General features: G+C 40.8%; 1 protein-coding gene across 4 annotated transcripts in view; it reads left to right on the top strand.

Annotated features, from left to right (window-relative positions):
• Positions 1-24,474, top strand: part of GPM6A (glycoprotein M6A) — a 358,838-nt gene extending 334,364 nt beyond the window's left edge. For all 4 annotated transcript variants that reach the window (XM_058719904.1, XM_058719902.1, XM_058719903.1 and 1 more), the window contains 4 exons: positions 10,246-10,399; positions 16,858-16,934; positions 17,489-17,554; positions 22,340-24,474. In XM_058719904.1, the coding sequence (XP_058575887.1) occupies positions 10,246-10,399; positions 16,858-16,934; positions 17,489-17,554; positions 22,340-22,492 (450 nt within the window). In that variant the 3' untranslated portion in view covers positions 22,493-24,474. The remainder of the gene's footprint in view (positions 1-10,245; positions 10,400-16,857; positions 16,935-17,488; positions 17,555-22,339) is intronic.
• Positions 24,475-25,696: the final 1,222 nt, after the last annotated feature.

The following is a 25,696-nucleotide window of genomic DNA, read 5'->3' as shown; positions in this document are numbered from 1 at the left end:
GGAAATCAAACTTATAGTCTAGAACTCCAGTAAGGCAAACAATGCATGTAGATCTGTTAAAGCACAAGAGTGGTTTAAAAATTGAGTAATGTAGTTGCAAGTACTTTTGAGCATTTATGCAGAATAATTTTCCTATAAAGAAATGTTGGAACTTCCATTATTGGCTGAAAAACATAAGAAACATGGTTTTCTTATTTTTCCGGTGTCGTATAGGAACATCTGTGTGATTGCAACATATGTTTCATATTAAATAAGAGGTCTCTAAAAAGGAATGATATAACTTATATCAATCTCACAGAAAAGTTTGAAAATACCTGTTCATCACCAAACCTATGTTATTGTTTTACCAGCTTGTAGCAAGTTCTGTCATGCTGTTCAGTGTCAGCAGTGATAATCATCTGCAGAAAGGTTGCCTGTGTTGTGGGTGTTCGTAGTTTGCCCTGGAATCATTTCTTGTAAGGCTCATTTCTTTGGAATGACGCTTATTGAAAGAAGTTTTTAGGATCAGTAATATCAAATTACAGATCTGGAGGTAGTTAAGTTAAAGGTCTTTGGTTGATTTAAAAAATAAAATATGACTATTCTCTGGGCTACTTGTCAGTGATCCCTAAGCGAAGATACCTGTCTCTATGAAGAAAGCAAGTTGCGATTTGAGATTCATGTTCCGCCGATAGAGTATAGTGATTTCAGTTAGTGATAGGCTGTTTCCTACCATCGGGAATCATCACAATACTACCTGTGGGCCTTAGCGAGTCACATGACTCCTTGAGCTCACACTTGACTCAGTTACTGAATGAAGACAGTAGATCATCCCTTCTGCTTGTTCCAGCCCAGAGAGTCCATGATGCTAAAGCACTAGTGAAATAATAGAGAAAACCGTTATCTCTAGGCACATTTTCACCATCGGGGAGCAACCTTTTGCCAGGAAGGGTGCAGTTGATTACGCTGTTTCATTGAGAATTGTAAAATCACTTCCTCGGGTCGTATGCAGAAGTAAAAGATCACAGAAGAAAACTGCTATCTCTGTACGGTTAATAATGATCTGCTGACCTTTCACACGGCCCAAAGATATTTCAAATGAGAATTTTTAAAGCGAAAACACGAGCCACCTTTTCTTCTATAATAGTAACAATAGTGTTCATCAGTCCCGCCCAAAAGACCAGATGCTGCGTGGGCTCCTCCAGAGGGGACGCAGGAGGGAGTTGGCCCCCCAAGACACCCCACCCACTCCTGGAGCACCCCCAACCTGGGAAGGAGCAGAACTCGGCAAGAGCCGGAGCTGTATCCTTGTGCACCTGCAGAGGTCTGTCCCCACACCCAGGGGCACAGCCACACTGCCCGGAAGCAGATGGGGGCTGTGGTGCCTCAGGACCTGATACCCTCTCTACCCACCTTGCTGGTCCCGCGGGGCTTGTGGTCAGAGTGAATGGGGGTGGGGATTCAGTCACCTTCTCCTGCTACCCTTTTCCTTTGTTTCCTATTTCCACTCTGTTTTCCCCCCATTTGTAGGTAGATGGTACCTTACAGTCCACTCTGTGTTCTGTGAGTTCACCTCTTAGCCCATGGTATCTTCCTTCACTTTAAAAATGTCCTACTGATGCTACACCCATGCATTTCTTGAAATACTGAGTAATACTGAAAGGCGAAATAGTTTTTTTGCAGCAACCATATTAAGTGAAAAGCTTCCAGAAGACGGTTGTATAGAAAGTAAAATGGCTACAAACTGAACTGACATCAGCACAAATGAAATTAATTTTTTTTAATGTTTATTTATTTTTGACAGAGAGAGAGAGACAGAGCCTGAGCAGGGGAGGGGCAGAGAGAGAGGGAGACACAGAATCCGAAGCAGGCTCCAGGCTCTGAGCTATCAGCACAGAGCCTGATGCAGGGCTCGAACCCACAAACTGCGAGATCATGACCTGAGCTGAAGTCAGACGCTCAACCGACTGAGCCACCCAGGCGCCCCACAAATGAAGTTAATTTTAAAGCAGCATTATATCACTGAATAGAGGATGCTGATCAATACTCTCTTTTCTCAGTGGATGCTCTTGAAAGCAGAAGTTGATCTGCATTATAAATTTTCTCGCCTGCGTATCAAAACTAGTTGAAATCCATTTCAGAATTTTAGGTGCTGTCATTCAAAAAAACCCTGAATGTGCAGCACATTAAATGTAAAAGCACAGTATTAACCTTTGTATTATGACATCAGGTGAACAGTTATTAAAATACTTTAAGGAACAATATTTATTTAAATTAAATATTGGGGCGCCTGGGTGGCTCAGTCATTTAAGCGTCCGACTTTGGCTCAGGTCATGATCTTACAGTTCGTGGGTTCGAGTATCACGTCGGGTTCTGTGCTGACAGCTCAGAGCCTGGAGCCTGCTTCAGATTCTGTGTCTCCCTCTCTCTCTGCCCCTACCCGCTCACACTGTCTCTCTCCTTCAAAATAAATAAACATTAAGAAAAATTAAAATAAATAAATTAAATATTAAATGGCACCAAGTTGAGTACAAGTCAACAGGTGTTATTCGATACGTTAAACACGAACTCATACTTACTTTTTTTGAATGTCTTCTCCGTTAAATATTAAACCAAAAAAATCTCTTTATTCCGTTGCAATTGGGGAGGCATTCAGTGTCTCACATTTTGAAATCTGAGGGTATGTGCTGTGACATCATTAAGCTTTCTTATTTCTAAAAATTTCCCATTACTGTTGTGACATCAGTGTGGATCTTGGAATTTGTCTGTGTTTGTTCCGACACTTAAGATTTTTAAGCCCAGCAGTTTTGAAGTAATAGAATTCTTTTTTTAATGTTTATTTATTTTGAGAAAGAGAGAGAGAGAGGTCGTGATCTCACGGTCGTGAGATTGAGCCCCACATTGGGATGCACACTGGGCGGAAAGCCTGCTTAAGATTCTCCCTGTCCCTCTGCCTCCCTCCCCCCTTCACAGTCTCTCTCTCTCTCTCTCTCTCTCTCTCTCTCTCTCTCTCACACACACACACACACACACACACACACACACACACAAATAAAAAAAATTAAATCTTTAAAAAAGGAGAAATTATTTTTTAGAGCAGTTTTAGGTTCACAGCAAAATTGAGTGGAAACAGAGATTCCCTGTATACCTCCTGCCCGCACGTATGTCTGGCCTCCATCACTATGAAAATCCTGCACCAGAGTGGTTGGTACCTTTGCCACAGCCAATGAACCTAAAGTCATAGTTCACATTACTTTACCCATGGTGCACATTCAAGGGGTTTGGACAAATGTATAATGACACGTACCCACTATTACAGCATCATACAGAGTAGTCTCTCTGCCCTAAAACTCCTCTGTGCTCCACATGTTCACCCCTCCTCTCTTCTAACCCCTGGCAACCACTGATCTTTTTACTGTCTCAATAGATTGACCTCTTCCAGAATGTCACACAGTAGGTAGGCTTTTCAGCTTGGCTTCTTTCACTTAGTAAAAAGCATTTTTAATCTTCCCTCCGTGTCTTGGCGTAACTTGATAGCTCAGTTCTTTTTGGTCCTCAGGGATACTCCAGGGTCTGGATGGACCACAGGTGATTTATCCATTCACTGAGTCCAGCACATCTGCATTTCTCCCAAGTTCTGGCAATTATGAATAAAGCTGCTATACACATAGCAAATAGTTTTTAGAACAATTTTCTGATCACTACTTGTGCATAGGTAGTTTGGGGCGATGATGATGATTGCATCTTTTCAAGTTAATTTACATCATGTTACGTGATTTTTTTTTCTGCCGTAAACTTCACACGGTATATACTTTCGAGAGCCTTCTGAGTTCAGTATTGCTAGTGCTGTTCCATTTTGCATCTGTAGTGGTAGCATATTCCGGTATTGATTTGCTTGCTTTTCTTTGATTTAGCATTTCTTCGTGTTAGAATTGCGGTTCTCAAGCAGGGGCTCTTTTCCCCGCTGGGGACATTGAGTAGTGGGCAGCTGCAGAGCTGGCATCTGGTGGGTTGAGGCCAGGGATGCCGCTAACCGTGCTGCTGTGCACAGGACACTCCCCCGTAAAGAATTTGCTGGCCCCGAATTTCCATAGTGCTGAAGTGGAGAAACCCTGGTTTAGAAATTTGGTTTCTGTCCAGTGCCTCATTCATGCGTGCATTTGGCTGACACTGGCATAAATTTCTGGCAAATCGTCCCCACTTTACCTTTTTTCACTTCAGATGTACTTCTCCGAAGAGCCTAAAGATGAGTGTCAAAGAAGCCTTCGCATCACATGTGCTCATGAGCGCTTCACTGATTTGCATAGAGCAGTAGCCCTTCACACCGGATGTCCGTTAGAATCACCTGCAGAGATTTTTTAAAATATAGATACAATCTGCACGGGCAAAGCCTGGGGCATGTCTTTCTCACAGTCGCCAGATGGTCCCCCTGTGTGGCCACGGCCGAAAACCACTATGAGAGGCTGGGCTCCCCCCACTAATGTCCACGTAGTGAGACTTCTCCATCACAGTACATCTGGGCTCCAAGCTATTTCTGCCCGCACGATGACTATAGTTGATGATCTGACATTGTGCGTTTTAAAGTTGTGCAGGGAGTAGTAGCTCATGAAAGTTCTCATCATAAGAAAAAAAAACATGACCGTGCCTGGTGGCAGACGTTAACTGGACTTACTGGTTATAGTGAGCGTTTATTTCACAGTGCGTGTAAATATCAAATCATCATGCCATACACCTCATACTGGTATGTTGTCTGTCCCTTATTCCTCCGTTGAGAAGGAGAGTAGTTCATTGATTTATTTAATCCTCAGGTGACAGAATAGCATCTGCCATGTTACTAGCAATGGAAAGCTAGAAATAAACTATGATAATTATGAGAATCTTATGACATACAGAGATTTTTTGTTTTAACCTAGGATTACACTTGATCAATTTGAATAATCCTTCAGTGCGGGTAATTATCAGATTCTAAGATCAAACATTAAATAGGAAGATAGAATTATATTTTTTGCTTGTTTAATTTGGGTACTTCTGTGACCCCGAACTGCTACGCCCTGAAATATGACGGGTGTGCGCTCAAAATTCCAAAAAAAAAAAAAGTTCTTTTGTGCCTTTCTTAGAACAACACGTATGAATTGGGCGTCGTGAAAATACTTTCTCACGGCAAAGATATCTTCTGTCAGCCCTGAGAGTTCTGGCCTTGTAGCATGTCGGGGACAGCAAGTGTGAGTCCTTGTGGTGGTTTCCAAAGTCACGCCGTCCATCGGCCCGCAAAGTAGCGGCCACCACGCGCTTCAAAGTGTCCCAATCCACTTGGAATCTAAACCTGTTGAATGGTAAGTCCCATTCTACAGTGAACAGCACCTTCAAAGGAAGCTTTTGAAAAAACCCCTGGGACCGAAAGAAACCGAGATAGACAGGATGCAGCGAAGGCATGCTGATTACCCTCCCGGGGACTTCCGCGTGGCCTGCAGCGGCCGAAGCGCTGTGCTTCCAGCCGCGTATCGTGTTCCCCGTTCTCGAGGCTATGAATTAGCCTTGAGATCTACAATGGCAAATCATGAAAATGTGAATCAAGACGGCTTCTTTCTCCCCCAAGGAGTTCCACTAACAACATTTCTTCAGTTTTCGGGTGGTTTCCATGCTTTCTAGAGCCTTTCTCCTCGAGTGAGAGCCCACTTTGAATAACTTGCCCAGACTCGAGAACTTCTCCTCCTTTTTATTTTCTCCACACGTGAAGTGAAGTCTAATTCCCTTATTCTGTATGGCCCTATCATTCAGGAAAATGTATATTTTTATAGTAGTGGCAATAATCACAATAATGCTCTCGCATGAAGACAGCTAATGTTTTGAATGTGCTTCTTAAGAGCCAGAGTCTTTGCTAAATGATTTTTATGTGTTATCTCTTTGCAGCCTCACTAAATCATGTGAGATCAATTTCGCAGGTGTTCTCCTTTTACAAAGGCAGACACAGCAACATACAGAGCAGTCAGACTCCATCCAGCTCAGAAGCCTGTGCCTTTAATCAATGTGCTATAAATCCCCCTTTATGGCTAAACAAATGTGACATTTAGGTTGGGGACACATCGGTGAGTGGCATATTGGTGCTGGACAAATCCCTCAGCCTCTGCCCTCTTACAGAATAGAATCAAATGGCAAAGAAGGGAAAATGACTTGCGTCAAATCATACAGATTAGCGGTGTTGAAGGTGAATGGGTGCTGGTACGCAGAACATTCTTTTTCTTCCTTCTTAGTGTTTATTTTATTTATTTTTAAGAGAGAAAGACTGAACATGGGCCAGGGAGGGGCAGAGAGAGAGGGAGACACAGAATTTGAAGCAGGTTCCAGGCTCTGAGCTGTCAGCATAGAGCCTGACGTGAGGCTCAAACTGACGGACCGTGAGATCATGACCTGAGCCAAAGTCAGACACTTAACTGGCTGAGCCACCCAGCTGCCCCGGTACACAGAGCATTCTTAACGTATGGATACTTTGAGGCTCAGCAGACCTTTGTCACCTAGACTGGGTGCATAAGGCCATGAGAACTGACAGATTTGGAGCTAGCAGCCACACGGCCCAGTGAACTTCATCTGTTTATTTGCTTCATTCCAGTTCCAGAAAAGAGAAAAAGTAAAGATTACCCAAGAAATATCTCCCTTTCTCGTAGAGTCAAACACAATGTTTACTGTAGACAATCAAGTGTGTTTTAAGACCAGATATTGTATAGATTTCCACATCTAGATATTTCCACATCTAGATTTGCACATCTAGGAATATTGGTTTTCTTGTGAGAAAAATAAGGGGTAAGTGTTTATTGCTTTCTGTGACTGAAATCCTCTGATATATTTTTACACATATTAGGCCCTCATTAAGTACTTGCTGAGCAAGACGAAATAATTGTGAAAGTGATATAAACTTTAATAATTCTATTAAAGAGTAAATAGCTGTTAAAGGATATTTACTCCAGTTCCTTCAGTGATTTATTTTTTTAATGTTTATTTATTTATTTTTGAGCGAGAGAGAGTGTAAGCGGGGAGGGGGCTGAGAAAGAGGGAGACAGAGAATTGTAAGCAGGCTCTGCACTGTCCGCACAGAGCTCGAAGTGGGGCTTGAACTCATGACCTGCGAGATCATGACCTGAACCGAAACCAAGAGTCAGATGCTTATCCAACTACGTCACCCAGGCGCCCCTCCTTCAGTGATTTAAATAAGTTAATATTCAACAGGTTTTATTTTCTAACATTTTTAGACCTGGCTTTGTTTCATCTTCGATGTAAAGGTATAATTATGTCTGCCAAATCATAGTTCAAGGGCATTGCTAAACTAGATGTTGACTCTTCAAACTCTCCAACCATTAGTATTGCCGAGTAGAGGCTAACAGGAAGTCAGATTTGAATGGAGATTAAGCAGTGTTATTAGAAAGTACGTGTTTAAGTACGTTCTGGGTTTCTGAAATCCTGCGACATTTGCCAGTTTATAGGAGACAGGTTTGATCTCCGGTCTCATTGGCTTTATCTTGACTCTTTTCATATTTGTTGTATCAATTCCCTACTATCCTTAATCCCATTAATTTCTATATTAATCACAACACAACTTTAATACAGGTGCATAAGCTCTAACATGACAGTGACACCAAGTTTATCATTTTTCAAAAATGTTACTTTAATATGTATTCTGAGAATTACTACATGAGTTTCACTTGTCTGAGATTTTACTGAAATCATGAAGTCTCTCCATAACTCATCGCCAAAGGAATTAATAGAGTTGAATAAGAGATTTCGTTCTGTACAGTGTATTTATTTTATTCTGTATTGTCATTTTGAAAATGTGACTTGACATGTTCAAGTTAAGCCAGAATACACTACTGTTTCTCTTCAAAAGTCTTCTACAAGGTGCCTTTGAAACTCAGAAGGGAACCACGTATCTATAGAAACTTAGCTTTTGGTGTCCAAGGACCACATTTCAGACACTTTCAAATAGAATTCTATTGCCGTATTTGCTAATAGAGTTACGTTTAGAGGATTAAAAATACAATTTCACCCTTATACCTACGTTCACATGTGCCGGTCATCCCATGTTCTGAGTCTGATTATATAAATACGGTACAATCATCAGGAAATTTTTCAGAAGGTGCCGCTTTTCAGACAATTCATACTGTAAGGTGCACAGGCTCACAATACACGACATACACAGATAAGAAGGTAATAGAATTTGGAGTGGATCGCTCTTAGGATGTGAATTTGGATCATCATCTTGAACACGTGGAAATGCATATGCAAACCGCACACACATCTCTTTCCACCCTCCAGTTTTGATTGGAAGATATAATTAAGGGTGGTTGGGTTGGGAGAGAGAAGGGGAGGAAGTAAAATCATATCCCTTTTGGGGACATGTACAAAATACAATCACAAGAAACAAAACTGAAGATTGAGGGAGCATGTTGCTATGTGAGTTACCTGTGAGGATGTGTCACACTGTATGAGTCTGAAGTCTACCAGCCTGCACGTCCCCTGCAGTCAGAAAACTGGGTTCCCCGCTGGGCATCCCCAGGGCGCAGAGCAGTGTGATGGCTGCTGCTGGTTGCTGACACTGTGTGTGGATGGAAGGAAGGGATAAATGTATGAGTCAGCCATTGAAAAGTGGATAGCAACGTAGGTCTAAAAACTCTTCCCTGGGTTTTTTTCTTCCTTCTTGTTTTCTCTGGCTGGACAATGACTTGGTAATCATAAGGTCAGGACATGAGTGATGGCAGAGAAGGCTATAGTCTTACTCAGTGACACAGAATTCAAATGAGAAGAACCACACGTTGTAGCAGAACGCTTGTTATAGGAGTGACTTTCTTCTTTGGCTACTTTTCAGGGATAATATGGATTTTAATCTCTGATATCTGAGTATGATGAATTAACACCACATAACAATAATGTGGCCACTGCCATGAGCCTATCTGCTTTCATCCTCTGTTTCTAGTTGGTGTTTATGTACGTGGGTACTTCATGTAATGAATTTCCCCTGTGATCATGGGAAATCTGCTAATAAGTCCAGTGGCACACCACTTGCATTGAGAAATATAATCAGTTTGTATTAATGTGTACATTCAAGCCTTCACTTAAACCTCAGGGGATTGTGACTTACACTTGTTCTTCAGTCATATCTGAATCCAAGTCTTAGCTTGGATAATTCAGGGTGTATATTGATGTAGACAATTTTATATGTAGATAATATGGATTAAATAGTTGATAAGTAATGTGAAGCGTACATCTATCTTTTACCAGCTCTCCATCCATCTACCAATGTAGGCATCTGTCTTTTTATCCAGCATCTAAGTCGTGCTTAAATCCAAAATGCGTTTAACTTATGCTGAAACGAAGTCTCTTGTTCAACTATATCTGGGCATCTGAACAGCCTCTTCTGGCATTTTATAAATACTAAAAATGTTTCTGAAATAAGCAAAAAAAAAAGTCCCTTTAGGTTCAAGCTGATAGATCACATTTTAGTATGTTTCTATAGCGAAAGTAAAATTAATATTCATGAAAAAAGACTACAGACTTAAAGTTTACAGAAACCCGAAAAGAAGTACACACTTGTATATCATTAATGCTAAAATGACTTGAGAATTAGCCCATTTACAATATTAAACGTAAACATGACGAAGCAGCTTCCGTAATTATGTGAAGGGTGCTCATTTAGTTGTAATATAAATTTATTGACGTTTTGGGGCACGTGGGTGGCTCAGTCAAGCGTCCAACTTCGGCTCAGGTCATGAGCTCACGGTTCGTGGGTTCAAGCCCCACGTCGGGCTCTGCGCTGACAGCTCGGAGCCCAGAGCCCGCTTCGGATTCTGTGTCTCCCTCGCTCTCTGCCCCTCCCCCACCCGTGCTCAGTCTCTCAAAAATAAATAAATGTAAAAAATGTTTTCTCAATTTATTGACATTTTAACTTTGCAGAATTCCCTCTAAATATACCAGGTAATATTTTCTAAAAAATGTGAGGTGAGATTTTTGAGACAAATACATGAATGAAACAGACATAAAGACGCAGAAGGCTCCTTCCTTCCTTTGTTCGTCCCCTCTGCTGTGATGCGATTTGCCAGCAGGTTGTTCACAGGAACCCACTTCCTCTCTCAGCTTCCCGTGGCCCACTTCCTAAGGTGTTGGTGATGATCTGCGCATGAGGGCACTTACCCCTTCGAATTGGGTTTTCTAGATTAGTCCCAAAGCTCTTCTTTTCCAGTAACTCGCACATTCTCTCTCTCGACTCTCTCTCTGTTGCAGTTCATTATGCTGACCTACCTTTTCATGTTGGCCTGGCTGGGAGTCACGGCCTTCACCTCCCTGCCAGTTTACATGTACTTCAACCTGTGGACCATTTGCCGAAACACCACCTTAGTGGAGGGAGCGAACCTCTGCCTGGACCTTCGTCAGTTTGGTAGGTGGATCTCTAACTAAAACAAGGCCTCGTACTGTCTTAGCCTAAATGACTGTGTCTGGAATATTGCAGATCACTTTGGAGCCATGATTACTTCTTCTAGCAAAGAGATAAATGTGTCACAGTATTCACTTTCAAGACATTCCTTTTAAATTCACAAAAGTAGGAATTTAAGAGAGATTGGAAGTTGATCTCATAACATGAACATACAATGTGTGTGTTTGAACGGGCTGTCGAGTTGTGTTTCCTGGTGTTGGCATGAAGTAATTGTGATGCCCTCAATCTGATTCCTTTGTACTTTTCTAGACTTGATGTGATGCTTGCATCTACTTTTTTCTTTAATTTTTTTTTAATGTTTATTTATTTTTGAGACAGAGCACGAACAGGGGAGGGTCAGAGAGAGAGGGAGACATAGAATCCGAAGCAGGCTCCGGACTCTGAGCTGTCGGCACAGAGCCCGACGCGGGGCTCGAACTCATGAACCGTGAGATCATGACCTGAGCCGAAGTCGGAGGCCCCACCGACTGAGCCACCCAGGCGCCACAGTGCTTGAATCTACTTTTATTCTCCCATGATAAACTATACAATCTGTGAAATCTAGAGTGAAGACCGTCTAATAAATACGTGTTGCACTTGCTTCTGAAATAAGGCAGAAAAAGTTAGCATTTAATAGTAACAAAACCAAAGAATCCTAAGCTAATCAACAGTCCTCTTTGGTCATTTTTGTTTAGGGCTAAAACCTCATGTGAATAAAGTGAGTTTCATACGTGTAGAAGAGCTTGTGATACACGGATCCTATTCTGATTGTGTTGTCCACGTTGACTTGTTTGTCAACAACAACTGTCACCACAATTCTACATAGTGGACGCTACCAGCATCCTCTTTATAAATGACAAAACTGAGGCACAGAGAGGTTACATGAGTTCCCCAAGGTTATCCAACTAGTAAGTGACAGCACTGGGATTCAAACCCAGGCCGTCTGGTTTCGGAGTCTGGTAATTACAAGTCAGCACACAACTCTGTCCTGTTGACAGACGAATGTGGAGAAGTGGATCCAGTCTCGCCTAACCTATTTGGAATCCTAGTCCCCTGTTCATAAAAAAAACATGGCAGCTACAAAATTTACAAAAGACCTGGAGATCCACATGTTTGCATGTTTTTTTTCCCCAGGGACAGGCTATTAACATCTAAGCCGTGAACATCTGGGAATGCTCCCTAAGATTTTCTCTAATGAGGTCTCCGCATACTTCGGGAAAGCGGGGAACATTTCACTAGGTACTGTCCACAGGCCTTGTGGCTCTTTGGGGGTGCTCTAGACAGGTTGTATGGTACAGCACCACTGTCCAACCCAGCCAGCTGTATGTTCCAAAGCTGTGGCCCGCTCCCCATCCTGAAAGCCAGAATCCTGATCCTAATAAAAAGCAGCATCTGCTCGGTGGATGAAGTTCTTGGCAAGAAGACAGCAGAGGGAATATGGACAGCTCTTCTGGAGAGGTTTCAATCTTGGAATCATGTCCCACGTAAACACAGGAAGAGAACGTCGGCAACAGCGGTTGGAGGCCACCAGAACAACTGCTTGGAAAACATGGCCCTCCTTTCAGTCCCTCCCCCTCGATGCCTTTTATTCTGCTGATCTGCAAATTGGAAATTGGAAGAGAGGTGACCGGTCTCTCAGACACGGTTGCCACCTAAAATGCGGGCCACCTAGTGAAGTTTCAATTTGGGGTAAACAGGCAATTTTTTTTTAGTAGAGTGTGTCCCAGATATTGTCTGGGCCACACTTCTGGTAGGTGTAAACCCTGACGAGGGTTAAAGCTGCTCTTTGGACCTTAGCACTGCTTACGACACAGTTATCAAGATTTATTCTAATTTAACTCTTATCCATGCTGTGGAAGAGAAGGCACTTTTCAGATGCCATGCAACCGTTTGCATCAGCTATTATATCTTTGTGTTTGCCCTCAATACAGAATCTACTGCCTGGATGGCATTTATTTGGTTTCCGAAAAACACACCCTTAATAAGAAGCCTGAATGTACATGTAGCAGTCAAGTTATCAAGGGGCATCAGCATAGAAACGGACACTCGTCCAGGTCTGGATTATGATCAGTACAGACATGTACTAATGTCCTCAAAAAAAGTGATCAGGTGGAAAAGAACATGCTATAAATCAATTTCCCTCCTTTTGCGAAGTTGTCTCATTACATCTAGGTGGGCTGCATGGTGGGGGCTGTTGTCACATAGCGGCTGCTGTGCCTGCTTAGTTTCTAGTTGCATTTCACCGTTCATTCCCCTGCATGAGACAAATGTATATATGGCATGCAGATCGAATGGGAAGCTGGGGCACTATGCAGTTCATACACCTGTGGAATTTAAAGATGGTTAGTCCTATCAGGGTTGGCCATGTTTCAAAATTAGTCATGAAATAATTTGTCTTGCAATTTTAATTTTTAGTGCTTTCATAATTATTTCTGTTGCTTTTCAATTACGCGTACAGCAGTATAATGACGTTGAATGCATTAGGGATTTAGTTTAGTGAATTTGTTTCATAAATTGTTAACACTGGTCCCCATAATATCATCTAGATCCAGAATTTAAAACTGTGCTTTGTTAAACCCTGGTTGTTTGATGAAACTCCCTCGGGGCCAACCACAGGGAGAGAGTGGTCCAGAGCAGGTGGTGCTCTCCTCTTAGCCTCGTAACCAACCTTCCCTCTCGTCTAGCACGTCCACACCCTGTAACAGGAGCAGCTTGTTTTGATCTGATTTCCAGTAAAAGTTCATTTCACTTGCTTATTCATACTTCTGCCAGACAAATACTTGTTGAGCTTCTGTTATGTTTAAGCACTGCTCAGTTTTGAAAGACAAAAATCTCCATGTCAAAAAGTAAAAATCTACCTGTCCAGGGGAATTAGGTTACCAATGGAATGAAGATTACTAATCCGAAAACATGCTAATTGTCCTGGGTGGTCTGGATGGGCCCCTGTAATCACAAGAGTCCTTAAAAGTGGAAGAGGCTGAAGAGAAGAAGTCAGAAGGAGATGGACCTCTGAAGAAAGGCACAGAGAGATGCAGTTTTGCTAACTAGAAGGGTGGAGAAAAGAGGCCAGGAGCCAAGGAATGTGGGTAGCCTACAGAAGCTAGAAAATGATACTTTAGATATTCTATCATCTTTAAAACTGGTGATGTAAATGGTAAATTCTTTGAAAATTAAGCATTTATATTTGCCAGTAGGGAGTTAATTTCCAGTCACCCTTAAGGGTTCATAGCATCCTAATACCTGTTCATTCTGCTTCCCTCCACCTCTAGCTTGCAATTTCCTTCATAAGAATTTACATCCTGAGAAGTGGTGCTTCTGCTGTCCAGGAACCTCTAAGAGGCTTTCATTACTTCAATGATCAAAGTAACAGCAACTGTGCACACACATGAGGCATGATTTTCTCTGAAAGTTTTCCCTATTTCAGACATAACCAATTCTTAGAAAGCCAGAAGCATACTGCTTCTATTTACACAGCTTAAAAGACATTAAAAAAAAAAAAATAGGGGCGCCTGGGTGGCTCAGTCAGTTAGGTAGCTGACTCAGTTTCAGCTCACTTCATGATCTCACATTTTGTGAGTTCGAGCCCCGCATCGGGCTCTGCACTCACGCCACGGAGCCTGCATGGGATTCTCTGTCTCCCTTTCTCTGCCCCTCCCCCCTGCCTCTCTCTCTCAAAAATAAATAAATGTTAAAAAAATATTAAAAAAAAAAACAGAAGAACCTCAGGGCTGCAACTCTGACGTCTCAAATTCTTACCGTTATCTCTCCTTGCAGTGTGTATCTTGCTGCTTCTCTTGTACAGCCCTAACTTGTGAACTTGTTTGTAAGAAACTGGAAATGTCATTGTGTACATACTTTAGTTAAGGACTTTTGTGCATCTGGTGGATAAAATATGTGTAAATGTATTCAGTACTTAGAAAAATTAGTAAATCTGAATAATATACTTAATTGGGGGTTAGGCCAATTGGGCCGTTCATCGACAGATCTGTGTGAATCAAAATAATCAAGTTTTCAGATTTGCACCGCAGCACATCTCGGATACACTTGCTCATTTTCATCGCTTCGTATTACACCAATGTGCATTTGCAAACTATACTTAATTTGTAACGTGTATATTTGTGATATGTGGTAGTTACATCACAAAATTATGGACTATATATTTTTTATATCAACGTATATAGCGTCAGGAGTACTGGAGACTGAGTGGAAGGGTCGCGTTGTATAATATTTTAAAGGTGACGGAGGAAGGCTTCACCGAATAGCCGTTATTGGAAAGATGTTAGAGTCATGGGAATATTCTTCGTGGAGGGAAGATTCAGGCAAAGTCACTAAGACGTCTGGGCGCCATGCCTGGTGTCTTCAACGCACAGCAGAGAGGCCAGTGTGGCTGAGGTAGAACGAGAAAGCAGGGAGAACAGACGGAGATGGGTCTGGGGAAGCCGTGGCACTCCACGATGAACACATTGCAGGATGTCAAGTTTTAGAGACTTTTATTCTGAGGGAGGTAGTGAATATGGGAGGGTTTTGGCAGAAGATCCCCCTTTACAGCGTAGAAGCGTCGCTCTGGCCACCGTCGGGAGAACGGACTGTCGCAGGAGTGGACGCAGGGAAGCCAGGTGACAGTCTTGCAGGAGCCCTGAGGGCCTGGCTGTTTTTTCAAGACAGGGACTGCAGAGCACCCTGATGGGTGGGCGTGTGGGTTTGAGAGAAAAAGAGGCTTCAGGGAGGGACACACTTGTTGCCGGGCCCCCCAGGAAGACCGACCTGCTGTCACATGAGCCCAGAAGCCTACAAGAAGAGCTCACCTGGGAGTGAGGCAGGCGAGGGAGGTCAGAGTTCACTTTCGAGGATGCTGCTTTTTAGAGACTTCTTAGGAATCTAAATAGAGGTGTCAGGTAAGAAATTGGTAAATGAGGCTTGACTTCAGGAGAGAGGTATGGGGCTGGCTGTCTGGGTTTAGGAGCTGCTGATAATACTTAGGAAGCTCTGACACTCAGTGAGATCAGCATGGGACAACGACGACTGAGGTGTGCGCACTGGGCGCTCCCGGGAACCAGGTCCTAGAGAGAGGGGGCCCGTGAGAATGGAAAGACAGAAGCAGGAGTCCGTAGATTTGGGGAACCTAATGAAGCGAGCCTGAAGGAGAGGGAGCCATCAGCTGCCCCCCAGTGCTGCTGACTGGCCAGGAAGAGGAGAACGGAGTATTCATCTTTGGTTCTAATTATGTGTAGGTCCTTGCTGAGAGTTGAGACAAAATCTGCCAGGAGAGGGTTTAAGTAGAAAGGAAGAGAAGAGAATTGCGAGCAGTGAGCGTAGTCAATGCTTTCTAGGAGTTTTGCTGCAAAGGTGAACCAAGACCCAGGTGAGGAAATGCGTGCACAGCCTAGGTATCCCACCCGGATGAAGTCTGGGAAGATCAGCACAGAGAAGGACGCCTACCAGGACGCTTCCTCAACGGTGATGCGTCTTAGGGAGTTCTGACTTCCCCTCCCCTATAGTGCCATCTGGGCAGAAAGGAAAGGTCACAGAGAATGGACTGCATTCAACGGACTAGCTCAAAGCCAGAATACATGAATGTATACACATATTAAATTAAATAAAGAGCAGGCAGTGCTAAAACTTAGGTATTAGTTTGCTCAGAACTTGAGGGGTTTTTCTCCTTTATATGTATATATGTTTACCGCTTCAGTAGGTCTCAGTACAGTATCAGAGACCCGTTTTAGGATCATCTCGATCTCTCTTCTGTAAAATGAGATGTGTTGCGGTGTATCAACTATGTGCTTCCTAAAAATGCAAGACTCCTGCAAGCACTCCTAGATTCTGATTAAACAGTTCTGTGGTGCCGTTCAGAAATACATATTTTTGATAATTTCCCAAGTGATTCTCATGCAGTGGATCCATAAACCAACTGGAGCAAGGGTGAATAGGAGTGAAATTATAGTATTTTTTTTATTTTTCCTCCTAATAGCACTGTTTTCAATATTGGCAGAGAAAAATTAATCCTTTGGGCAATATGCTTTTATAGACTTGCCAGAAGCATTGTACCAGCAGAATAAATTTAGATCCAGACTTCAGCACAGTCTGGAACACAGTTATCAACATAATTGTGATGCCTACACCATTACATTAATGGACCAAACCAATCAACTAGCCGCAATTGAATCTGTAGATCCGGTGGCAAGGTCCAATTGAATTCAGACTGAAAATGTTTTACGTCGCTTGCAGGCGAAATAGTTTTGATCTTCCATTCATAATTCTGTGTATAATTATTATCCAGCAATAAAAGCTGAGGAAGAATGTTTCCATTATACTATAGCACAAAATGGAACTTGCCTAGATTTTATCAGCATAAGATTCCTTTTCTCTCTCTGGGCTCTTGAAAACATTTATAAACTAAGCTATGATTTTTCTCCATGTTGTAGGGATTGTAACAATCGGAGAGGAAAAGAAAATTTGCACCGTCTCTGAGAATTTCCTGAGGATGTGCGAATCCACTGAGGTAAATGTTTCTAAGCTGGTTATATCGTCCAAATGTTACCTTCCTTTGAAAAATATATAATTTGAAAAATATATCATTAAATCTATATCAAATTGTACCCTTTTTCTCTCAGAGGCAATTTTACTCACAGTGATGCTATGCAGGGGGACTGCAGAATGAATATGAATGAGGTGCTGTGTCCATTTCAGTACACATTATAACAAATATATTTTTTCTAGAAAATACCATTTTAATGAAAGTTCAACGTTTTTGCTGTTATATTTAAAAAGATTGAACGTAGCCTTATGTTGTTACAAGATCACGGAAAACCATCATTATTAATCAGGACCTCAACTTTGTAATAAAATTATATTGAAATGATGCAGTTGCCAAGATTTAAATAATTTGCAGGAGAAAAGATACTAGGATAATGTTTTTTGGATTGAGTAAGCAAGTTATCCTAAGTACACTCTTGTTAAAGATGGACAAAGTTCTTATTCATCAGCAGCAGTCCTGACCTCTCTTCTGCTTGTAATCCTGACACGTGTTTTGATTCTCTGTGGTTTCCTTTGCAGCTGAACATGACCTTCCACCTGTTCATTGTGGCACTGGCTGGGGCTGGGGCAGCTGTTATTGCGATGGTAAGACCCCAGAGCTCTGAGGCTTGGTTTTTCAATTTGTATGAGAAAGCTATTTACTTGTAGAGATGAAATTTTGTCTCCCATCCTGAAGCCCACACGAATCCTATTTATTTTAATATCAGTAAAACAGAAGGGGGGGGGGAAGGGGGAAACAATGGGCCCATAAATAAGTGAAAAACAAGACTTCACCTGAAAAAGTATTGTCGCTACTATTGGGATAGTATTTGGCCAGCAGTTTAAGGATCCAAACACTCAATAATATTGGCAACATTAACAAAAATAAATAAATTCATTAGCGTTGCAGATATTAGGTTACTGTTTAACATAGAAAATCCTCTCTGTGGGGTGCCTACGTGGCTCAGTCAGTTAAGCCTCCGACTTTGGCTCCGGTCAGGGATCTCCCAGTGGGTGGGTTTGAGCCCCGCGTGGGACTCTGTGCTGACAGCTCAGAGCCTACAGCCTGCTTCAGATTCTGTGTCTCCCTCCCTCTCTTCCCCTCCCCTGCTCACGCTCTGTCTCTCTGTCTCTCTCTCTCTGTGTCTCTCAAAAATAAATACATGTAAAAAAAAAAAAGGAAAGAAAATCCTGTCTGTATCATAGAGGTATTTATCAGTGTGAATTCTAAGTCCCCTAATCAATTGCTTGACTTACATTATCCTTTTCTCCTCCTTATTTAAGAACATGAAAAAGCCACATTGAGTCACTTAATGAAAAAAGAATTAATTTATTCTTCTTAACACAGACCTCGGTAGTTTTACTGTCATTTCTTTTACATCTAATTTTGTCCAGAAATATTAATCACAAGTTTTTAAAGTGAGGCTCATGCAGAGTTTGGTAGGTCCACCGTGTTCCAGATGCCCACACTTCGTACCTCACTGTGACAGCCGGTTTGCTCACTGGACTAGTAGATACCAACAGTGGGCAGATACTTGGAGCCTCGGTAATAGTTTTGCAGCCAAGCCCTTCAGTCCTTATTTCTGCATCCTTGTATACAAAATCATAGTCCAAAAATAAAGTAGTATAGAACTCCAGAAGGTTCCCAGTAACCTCACAAATATAGCCAACGTGATATGCAAAAAATGAATTAATTTGGTGCCAACATACGTTCTCATGTGTTGGCAAAAGGAACCCTTTTTAAAAAATGAGTGTTTTGAGGTGCATGGGTGGCTCAGTTGGTTAAGCATCCAACTTTGCCTCGGGTCATGATCTCACAGTTCGTGAGTTCGAGCCCTGTGTCGGCTCTGTGCTGACAGCTCAGGGCCTGGAGCCTGCTTCGGATTCTGTGTCCCCCTCTCTCTCTCTGCCTCTCCCTCACTCACACTCTGTCTCTCTCTCAAAAATAAATAAACATTAAAAAATTTTTTTAGGGGTGCCTGGGTGGCTCAGTCGTTTGAGCGTCCAACTTCGGCTCAGGTCATGATCCCACGGTGTGTGGGTTCGAGCCCTGCGTCAGGCTCTGTGCTGACAGCTCGGAGCCTGGAGCCTGCTTTGGATTCTGTGTCTCCTTCTCTCTCTCCCCCTCCCCCACTTGTGCTCTGTCTCTCTCTGTCTCTCAAAAACAAATAAGTGTAAAAATAATAAAATATTTTTTAAATGAGAGTGTTTTATCTCTTGTGAAAGAATAAAACTAGGAATGGGGCACCTGGGTGGCTCAGTCGGTTGAGCGTCCAACTTCGGCTCAGTTTATGATCTTGTGGTTTGTGAGATCAAGCCCCACATCGGGTTTACTGCTGTCAGACTGTCAGTGCAGAGCCAGCGTCGGATCCTCTGTCCCCCTCTCTGTGCCCGTTCACTGCTTTCACTTTCCCAAAAATAAGTATTTTTTAAGAAAGAATAAAACGAAGAATAATCAGTGCTAAGGAGCTAATGAGCCATTTCCAGACTAGTTATTTTTAATGACTTTATGAACACTTATGTATTGAGATCTGATTCTGCTTTGCTAAAAATTATTTTTAAAAATAACAAAAAGTGACTGTCAGTGCTAAAGTGAGTTTTCAGACATTTTAATTTAATATCATACTAATTGTTCAACATTTTAGATTGAGTATATCAACCTGTACATAGGAATTTTATTTCAGAATATGAGGTGCTTAATAAGATCATGTTGGCTAATTAATTGGAGGGATCAGAATGAAACAGTTAGCAAAGACTTTATATTCTCAGCCTAAAATCAGTGCTTAAATATGCCCTGGGGAAGCATTACATGTTCTGGGCAGTGACGTTCCAAACACTCATGGTCCCAGGCGGCACCCAGCCTGGCCGTGGGATAAGAGGAAACATCTGTTCGTACACACATTCCTGTGCGACGGATGATTATTAGGGACTTGTGCACATTCGAGTATGCAGTCATGTATTAGAGGTCTACCAAAGCACTTTTGGAAAGGAGGTATGTAATAGGGCATTTGTTCGCATTTGCTACCTGTGTGTGTGAAAAATTCTGTGCAAAAATGCGTGCCTTTTAGGCATACGTAGGTGAAAAGTACCTGTCTAAATGAATAGTGTTATTTAAATTTCCCTAAAAATGCTTACTTTGAAATGATTCTATTATCAACATCTCATGATTATAGATATTTAGGTATTATGTATTTCTTAAGGAATCTGTGCTTCACAGGAATTTAGGCATTAAGTTATATATAAACTTCATATCAAGCTGCAAGTATTTAGGATATTATGTTTTAAGTACTAAGCATCCTTTTGGATACCTAAATATATGCCAAGCATAAGTTCCTTAAGAAATATATAACACCTAACTATTGATTGACATCAGTACATATTTCCAATTTATTAGCTCTGATAATAGTTTAGGTTTTAAGAGACAGGGATCCTATGACAATAATTACTGCTTCTGTTCCTGGTACTAACACTATTACCAATAATACTGTTATTAGCTAATATTTCTTTAAACTCACTCTGTTGAAAGCACTGTCAAATGCTTAAATCCACGAATACATTCAGTAGTCGTAATATAGCAATGGTCATTAACTTCATCCCGAATTCTTGCAACGCTCAAAGTATTCCACTGTCATTATTTCCACTTTAGAGATGAGAAAATGGAGATAAATTCTTCTCTACCAAAATACTTAAAACATCATCCAGGATTTAAGGCAAAGGTCATGAGGATTTGTACGAAAACTAACACGTGATCCACTCCATTATTTTTCAGAGAGGTTAGAAAGTTAGGTAGATATTAGCAGATGTGGTTCACGTGGCCTTGCACCAGGGTCCAGGGACCGCTGCTCACCTCCCGAGGGACAGTAACAAGCCTGGCAGCTTGTGTTCTCCTAAGGTGAGAGGGAATGTCCAAAGACCTAGACCTACTGAAAAGTGTCAGTTTCTGAACCTGAATGACTCAAGCTCTTTTGAGTATTTCACTCATACATATTTGATAATAATTTAGGGGCCATATTTTCTCAGACTTCAAAAGGAAATTTCTCGTACATCTAAAAATATACTTATTCATGTGAAACATATATTAAGTACTTGCTTCTTGCTAAACACTCTGCACAGCCCTTGGTATTTTCACAGCAACAACAACAGAGTGCCACATCAATTTGGTTATGTATAGAAACTGTTCAGTCTGCATGTAGGTAGTGATGGAGCTTTTCACTATGAAAGTGACACAGAGTAAAAAGATAGAACCCACTGCTCTTTCTTGCATGTGGCTTACAATTTCCACCAAACAAAATGCAAGCTTTCAGAGGAAATAGAACATTCTGGAACTTCTTATTGGTGTGCATCTTTTCCCATATTGCCGTGTCAAAACTCATTTTTTTTTCTATTGCCTATTGACTACCTTAACCTACTGCAATAGTGCCCATTTAGAACTGACTTTGTATTTTTCATGTCTGCACTTTGCTAAAACCAACCTACCTGCTGTCTTTCGGCGTACTCCTGGCTAATCAAAACTTTAGTGTTCCATTTTACTAAATTATGGGTAAAATATTGCCTACCCTTTAAAATTTAGATCAAGTAAAGCATGAGCAACTCAGTTTCTCTTTCACATTCATCCATTGAAACCCATCATTTGGAAAACTGCCTTCCCTCCCCTGTGGCCCAAGAGTGAGGGAAAGAAGGAAAAACAAACAGGTAATCTCCTAGCTGAGTCCATTCAGGTCAAATCAGGACCTTCATTACTTGAGTAACTTCATTACTCGAGACAGATCAGGAGTTTCTTTTAGAACATGGCGCTCTGTTGTGAATGAAAGCATACAACATCCATAGGACCCAATGCTTGCTCTCTTGTAGTGTACAGGCTAAGGGAAACTGCAAAATTCAGCATATGGAAAGTTAACTTGATAATTCAATCCACAGGTTTATCTTGGGGGTTCCATGGTCCCTTTTGCTGTTGCCTAGCGGGCAATAATATATCCTCCCATTAATTCAAAGTTGTCTAGACTCAAACTGTGTAAGTGACTCTTTTCTGTTATGGATTGGAAAACGTAGGTACACGAACATGAAACGTATAATCTTTCGGTTTGGGTAAATGAGGACAGAATGGACAGGAAATATCACAGAAAGATTAAGGATCAATCTTGGATACTCCAGAATTGAAAAAAGAAAAAGAGATACTGAAAGAAAGGGAGGTGAGAAAATACGGTCATACAGTTGGAGACACGAGCAGGGATAATATAATTATTAATTCTGTCACCACAGAAATTTTGCTTCTGTTTTATGAGCAAACGTATTCTATATAAGTCTGTAACTTGAATATTTCTTCCCTGGTAGCAAGGTGCGTTGAAGACACTGAACAGCCTTCCAGTATAAATTATTTCTGTCTTTGATTAGGTCCACTACCTTATGGTTCTGTCTGCCAACTGGGCTTACGTGAAAGATGCCTGCCGGATGCAGAAATATGAGGACATCAAGTCCAAGGAGGAGCAAGAGCTTCATGACATCCACTCTACTCGCTCCAAAGAGCGACTCAACGCATACACATAAATAAGCCCTTCCAGTCCTTTCTGCCATTCAGATGCATTGGTGTTTAACTAAGGGCCATCCAACCATCCAACCTTTTGAAAAATAAAATACAGAAGTGCTTCTCATCAATGATATGTAGGGTGACTTATGAATCACCTGAACACAATCCTTTGTTGTTGGGCACCTGGTTTCCTAATTTGTTAAATTGGTGTGATCAGATCTCTTCTACAAGCTCCTATCCAGCCTTTTCCTCTTTTCAGTTTCTCAAACTCACTTAATAATTGTGTAAGATTGAAGATACTAACATTGTCACGTGCAGAGATGTCTTTGATTTTTAACCACTCCCCATGTGTTAATACATAACACCTTTTGCATTATTTCTTATGTTTTGAGAAGAAAAATAGCTTTTTATACTTTTTAGTTTTGATTTCGGTAACTAGTTTAACTACAGGTAACCTTCAAAGGGACCACTGTACATTATGAACACTAGACAGAGATGGTACCATGATGACTCTTCTTGTAATATGGAAATCCTGTCTGGAGGTCCGGGACCACGTCACTACAGGCCCTGGTTCATGTTCTCATCAATCTAAGGTGCAATTTCTAAATTTGTAAGAGTAGGATTAAAAAAAAAAAAAAGTGCTTCTTATCTTTGTTAACATTGTATTTTTTTCTTGATGTACTTAAAAGGTATTTCTCTCTGATTACTCATGTTTCTGTTGTGAGCACGTAGAAACGGTGACGCTAATGCATGGCTAGCTGCCTTTTTAAGATTGTGACACCAGACTTACCTTTTCAAGTTTAGTATAGAGACAATTTTAATGGAAATGACTACTGTGAACTATTGAAGAATGACCTCTTTGTGATTTAAGCTGTGGCTGGATTGGAACTTTTAATATGCTAATGTGGAACATTAATTACCTTTATGAAGGTGGTATATTAAAAATAAGCACACTAACCCCTCGGAAGTTGTTTTACCTACTTTCAAATGTTTTAACGGATTGCACCTCTGTAAACTATCCCTCCGATGTATATGATATATTTGAAAAGGCTTCCATTAATATAATAGTTTTGCTTGCAGCCTTCCGATCTATGTTGGTTTACCTGTAGTGTTTTTTAAAGTGTGGTCAGCGGCCACTATAGAATGTATCCCTCCCGAGTGTAGTGATATATCTGTGTTTTTATTTGAAGTCATTTTAACCAAATGTTCATTCATAATCATTTATAAGAAGTACCTATATCAAATGAATAAAAAAAAAAAAAAGCAATCAGTATTACTGGACCAAAATTGGTGTTTGTTTTAACCTTGACTCTTCTTTTGATTATTTCTAATGCTACAAGAATGCTGTAAAGTGTCTTTTACAATGATGTAGCCCTGACAAGACATTTTTGTCAGTGTATAAAAATTAGGTAGTATTGTGCACTGATTTGACCATTGTGAAATCTTTTCTCAGTGTAAGTGCATTTCTAATAAAATTTATGAGTGAAACAATCTTTGTACAATGACCACTCATGCATCATCCGTAATTTTACAAGTTCTTGTAGTAGGTAGAGGGTATTATTAGGGTTATCTGTGGCATGATTATGCATTCTGTAGTATAATTTAATTAATTTGGGGTTTTGCTTCTTTTCTTTTTTTTACACGTAGATTATCTTACTGGTTCAACATTTTTTCTGATATAGGCAGTATTACAGATATTCAGCAAAAGTATTAATGGGCTTCTTTAAAATTCTATATTATAGTGTTTCAGTTCTGTGTCTTAACAGTTTGTGATGATTTTTACAACTGTCTTTTAAACTTATGTAATGATGTTGATGCTTTTGGCTTTTTTTTTTTCCTGGTATTAGAGTTTGTATTTTCACAAAGAGTGCTTTGTAGCAGGCATTACAATTAATCTGTTTTGTACATAAATGTGCCAACAGCTCGATGGTGGCGTTTTTGAAATGTAGAACGAAGTGCTTGCAAAATGTAATAAATACACTTGTGTACTTTGTGTACTTATTATTAGTTTCTGCAGTGTGGTTTTTTTGTGTGTGTTTTTCTTTGTTTTGCTTATTCCTCTCTCCTCTGTGTGTACCCTCTTTCCAGATGCAATGGACACTGTCGTTGTAGGATGCTTATGACCTCAGTTGAGCTGACCTAAGCCTGAACTGAAAATTCTTTGCGTGACATAGAGCATAGAAAAGCCAGAGGGTTGGGGAGAGGGCAAAGGTGGAAAGATTTCGGAGGCCATTTGGTTTAGCAAATGATAACGATGCCCAACTTCCGCTATTTCGTTGCCTAATTTCTATTGTTTTGTGTTTTCTTTAGACCTTCATAAACTAATAGAGACACAAAAAAGGCTAATTCAATTCAGAAAGAAAAATGATTTCTTGGTTCGCTTCAAACTATCAAGGTGAGAGCAATTAAATGGAAAAAATATATGTATTTTCTAGGCTTTTTGTTTGTTTTGGTTGTAACTTCTTCTGGCCAAACTAGAAGTGATGGCAAATTAAAAATAATAAGATAGTGATCAAATAAAAATCTTAATTTTCACAAGACCTAAGTAATTGTATTAGTCTTCAATTATTTATGTATTATTATGAGTGGCGACTTGAAAATGTCGTGCACTTACATTACAAGTATCTACGGTAATTATAAACAGATCTGGACAAAATGTCTTACGTTTTAAATAGTCGCTTTTAAGACAATAAGAAAATAATCGTGTATCTAAATCTTATTAGATGACAATTTTTATTCTTTTCAGGGTTTATGGAATTCTTAAAATAGCAAGAAGAAAATAAAGAATTATATGTTAAAGATTATCAGCATGAACAAAAATTCTATGCAATAATATTTTTATTTGTTTCAATGTTTGTTTTTGAGAGAGAGAAAGTACAAGCTGGGGAGGAAGAGAGAGAGAGAGAGAGAGAGAGAGAGAGGCAGAGGATCCAAAGCAGGCTCCATGCTGTCAGCACAGAGTCTGAGGTAGGGTTTGAACTCACGAACCTTGAGATCGTGATCGGAGCCCAAGCCCGATGCTTAACCTACTGAGCCACCCAGGTGCCCCACATAATAATGGTTTTCAAAGAAACCGATCACTGTGAGATAATTACATGTTTTGAAAACTTAGAAGTCCATTTCTGTTTGTGAAAATACACATTTATCCTTAATTTCCCTTTGGGCATTTTTTATCTCCTAGCTTTTTTGGACTATAATTGACAAATCAGCCCTTTGGAATGTAT

This window comes from Neofelis nebulosa, chromosome 3, assembly GCF_028018385.1.
Source record: "Neofelis nebulosa isolate mNeoNeb1 chromosome 3, mNeoNeb1.pri, whole genome shotgun sequence".
NCBI lineage: Eukaryota > Metazoa > Chordata > Mammalia > Carnivora > Felidae > Neofelis > Neofelis nebulosa.
This window is presented reverse-complemented; position numbering and strand designations above follow the sequence as displayed.